Source organism: Arachis hypogaea, chromosome 18, assembly GCF_003086295.3.
Source record: "Arachis hypogaea cultivar Tifrunner chromosome 18, arahy.Tifrunner.gnm2.J5K5, whole genome shotgun sequence".
NCBI lineage: Eukaryota > Viridiplantae > Streptophyta > Magnoliopsida > Fabales > Fabaceae > Arachis > Arachis hypogaea.
This window is the reverse complement of record NC_092053.1, coordinates 11,084,358-11,087,735: the sequence shown is the minus strand read 5'-3', so window position 1 is coordinate 11,087,735 and position 3,378 is coordinate 11,084,358. Positions and strand designations below refer to the sequence as shown.

The following is a 3,378-nucleotide window of genomic DNA, read 5'->3' as shown; positions in this document are numbered from 1 at the left end:
TATATGGACTGTGAGAAGGGACCTTCTCTAAGTCCATTCACTAACCCCATGATGACAGCTTCAGTGGGAAGGTCTTGAATCTCTAAACACGCTTTATTGAACCTTTCCATATAGTCCCGCAAAGGTTCTCCGACCTCCTGCTTTATTCCCAGGAGGCTCGGCGCATGTTTTACTTTATCCTTTTGGATGGAGAACCTCATCAAGAATTTTCTCGAGAGGTCCTCAAAGCTGGTGACCAACCTCGGTGGGAGGCTGTCGAACCACTTCATCGCCGCTTTTGACAAGGTAGTCGGAAAGGCTTTGCAGCGAGTTGCATCAGAAGCATCAGCCAGATACATCCGACTTTTGAAATTGCTTAAGTGATGCTTCGGATCTGTGGTTCCATCATAGAGGTTCATATCAGGGCTTTTGAAGTTTCTTGGAACTTTTGCCCTCATGATGTCCTCACTAAACGGATCTTCTCCTCCCAGGGGCGACTCTTCTCGGTCGTCACGGGAGTTCCGACTTTTCAGAGAAGATTCTAGTCTTAAGAGTTTTTCCTCTAACTCTTTTCGTCGCTCTATCTCTTCCCTGAGATTTCGCTCTGCCTCTCGTTGTCGTTCTAACTCCTGTTCCAGCTGTTCCAAACGACCTTGGTGGCCATGGACCAACCCCATTAGCTCGGTTGCGTGGGGTGGCCCTTCCTTTCCTAACTCTCGTCCATCCGAGGAGTTTACCTTTGGATTTTTAAACCCAGAGGTGCCTTCTCGATGTTGATCGCTGGCTTCCTGGTGAGGAGTTGGGTTCGCGTCGTTGTTTCCGATGTCCAGGTTTTCCTGCTCGGAATTAGACGCCGTATGACCATCTTCCGGTGATTTGTCCGCCATTTGATCTCTCGGGTCCCCGGCAACGGCGCCAATGTTACGATGGGTAACCGGAGATTATTGGGCTGGACTCGCTGGGTTGGCCCAATCGTCTATGGAAGGAAGCCTTCGAGCGGATTCACGTCTTTAGGGCCTCCGTCCGACTTGTGAATACGAGTGAATGGGGGTGGTACTTGCAAAGATACTCTGATGCCTAAGTCAGCAAGGGCGTGAGCAGGTCTAGAGAGTATTGGGACTTAGAGATACCTGAGAAGTGTCAGTGTATTTATAGCGGTGAGCCAATAACCACCGTTGAAGTAGTTCCACCTTTTAAGGTGGATAACCGTCCCTTTATCTTAGAGAAGTTGGGATATGGCTCCTGGAAGTGGGTTGAGAGATCTTAGGGGCAGTTACTCATTTGAGTGAGTGTTTATCTGCCAGCTAATTTTCGTCCCCGACTTCTTTAAAGCAAGTCGTAGTGAGAATCGACTTCTTTAGGGGAAGGTCGGTGTGGGGTGAGGCTCAATCCTTTGGACTGGATCTTTTCGTTTGGACCTGAGCCTTAGTGTTGGGTTAGGGTATGAACAATTTCCAAGATCCAACAACCCAGCCAAACTATATGATGATGATTTTGATGAATATCTGACAAAAGTAGCTGGTCAAGAATTAGCACAAGATAAACCACTTTGGGAAGTACATATAATTAAGTATCCAACAAGAAATTCAAAGGGTGCTTTAGTTTTCAAGATGCACCATGCTCTTGGAGATGGATACATGCTAATGGCCTCGTTGCTTTCATGTGTACAAAGAGCAGATGACCCTTCAATTCCCATAACCTTTCCTTCAAGCAAAAAATCAGCGGAATTAGATGATGATGACAGTAGTAATATTAAGATGAAATCCATGCTTAAGAAATTACCTCAAACAATATTTTCGGTGATTAAAGGTGCATCTGACTTTGGGTGGAGTGTGTTGAAAGGTAATTTGCTTGTTGATCATGAATCACCAATTAAGTCAGGGCATGAAGATGTGGGGTCTAGACCTATTGCTATCTCAACTGTCTGTCTCTCTGTGGATAGCATCAAAGAAGTAAAAAATAAGCTCAAAGTGGTAAGTGGTAACTGATTTTCCATTCTCTTAATTGTCCTTTTTTGGGGTCTCCTTTTATATATCTACACCCTTGTTAAATTACTAGAGACCCAAGTATACCAAGAAGGTGAATCATTATTTATGAATTTAGATATGTTAAATTAATAAAATAATAAAGTAAAAAGTTAATCATCATTAAACTTATAATTTTTATGAGATGTGTGTTGTACTATTTTAGTTTAAGAAGAATTAACTTTTTATTTTGTTATTTTATCAATTTTTTATTTTAAAAAAATTTAATCTATTATTTTATATCATTGGAAAAATTTTATGTTTGACAAAATGACTCTTGAATTAAAAAAAAATAGGTTCTCAATATTTTTTTTATTTTTGTCTTATATTTAAATTTAATACTAGCTAATTCTCTCATTCTTTACATTAAAAGTATTGACTGGTACTCTGGTAGTATTCTTCAAATTTAAAAAACAAACTCATGTTTCTAAAATATCAAGACTTTGCTAACGTATTGAGTAGATCAGTTGTCTCAAATTTTCTTGTTAATTATTTTGTGGTGATTATAGATAAAATTATAAAGCCGGAGTTATTTCTGGATTAAATAAAGTAATCATTTAATAATTTAATTAATCGTTGCCTATATTATGTTATATTATAATTTCAGAGCACAAATGATGTCCTAGTGGGCATGATTTTCCTTAGCATTCGGTTATACATGGTAGCAAAGAATGCGGAATCAAGCAAAGCAGAGGCAACAGGATTAGTGCTGCTTAATACAAGAAGACTAAGAGCTTACAAATCAGTGAAGGAGATGCTTGATACTAAAAACAATTCAGGGGCTTCATGGGGAAATCAAATTCAATACATGCATCTTCCTATTCCCAAATCGAGTGACAATTCCAATTCATTAAACCCTCTTGAATTTGTTTTGACAGCCCACAAAATCATCAATAGCTTGAGAAATTCTTTGGCAATTCCACCAATGGTGTGCTTTTAGGCTTGATTGATAAAATCAAAGGTCCAGAGGTTTGTATTTAGTACCCTCGACTTTACTTCTTGTTAATTTACACATTGAATTTGTTTATAACTAACTTTTTTTTTTGGCATTTTTTTTAATCGTAATTAACTTTGTCCTAAGGCCTTGATTTCACCCCCACAATTTTTTTAGAAACCAAAAGGTTATTAGTATTACTCAAAATAATAAACTCTAGCATGGAAATAAATTTGGGAAGATTTTTGACAAAAGGTGGTTTTTTTTTTTTTTTAATGGAGATAAAGTGACTACTATTGTGTTAGTTATATAGGATTATTTATTATAAGCTCGATATCTCAATTGAACAAAATGAATATATTTAAAAATAGATTATCACACTTCATATAATCACAATAAGCAACCATTCTATTTTCAAATAATAGAGAAAATGTTTTTGTA

General features: G+C 37.9%; 1 protein-coding gene across 1 annotated transcript; it reads left to right on the top strand.

Moving 5' to 3' along the window:
- Positions 1-1,589: 1,589 nt before the first annotated feature.
- LOC112769560 (wax ester synthase/diacylglycerol acyltransferase 6-like) lies at positions 1,590-2,943 on the top strand. The gene is made up of 2 exons (XM_025814067.1): positions 1,590-1,952; positions 2,611-2,943. Exons 1-2 carry the CDS (start codon positions 1,590-1,592, stop codon positions 2,941-2,943), a joined length of 696 nt encoding a protein of 231 aa, XP_025669852.1.
- The last annotated feature ends 435 nt before the right edge of the window (positions 2,944-3,378 follow it).

Coding starts and splice junctions, on each gene's coding strand:
- LOC112769560 (XM_025814067.1), top strand. CDS start 1,590: ATGCACCATGCTCTTGGAGATGGATACATGCTAATGGCCTCGTTGCTT. Junction 1,953..2,610: donor TAAAAAATAAGCTCAAAGTG/GTAAGTGGTAAC, acceptor TTATAATTTCAG/AGCACAAATGATGTCCTAGT.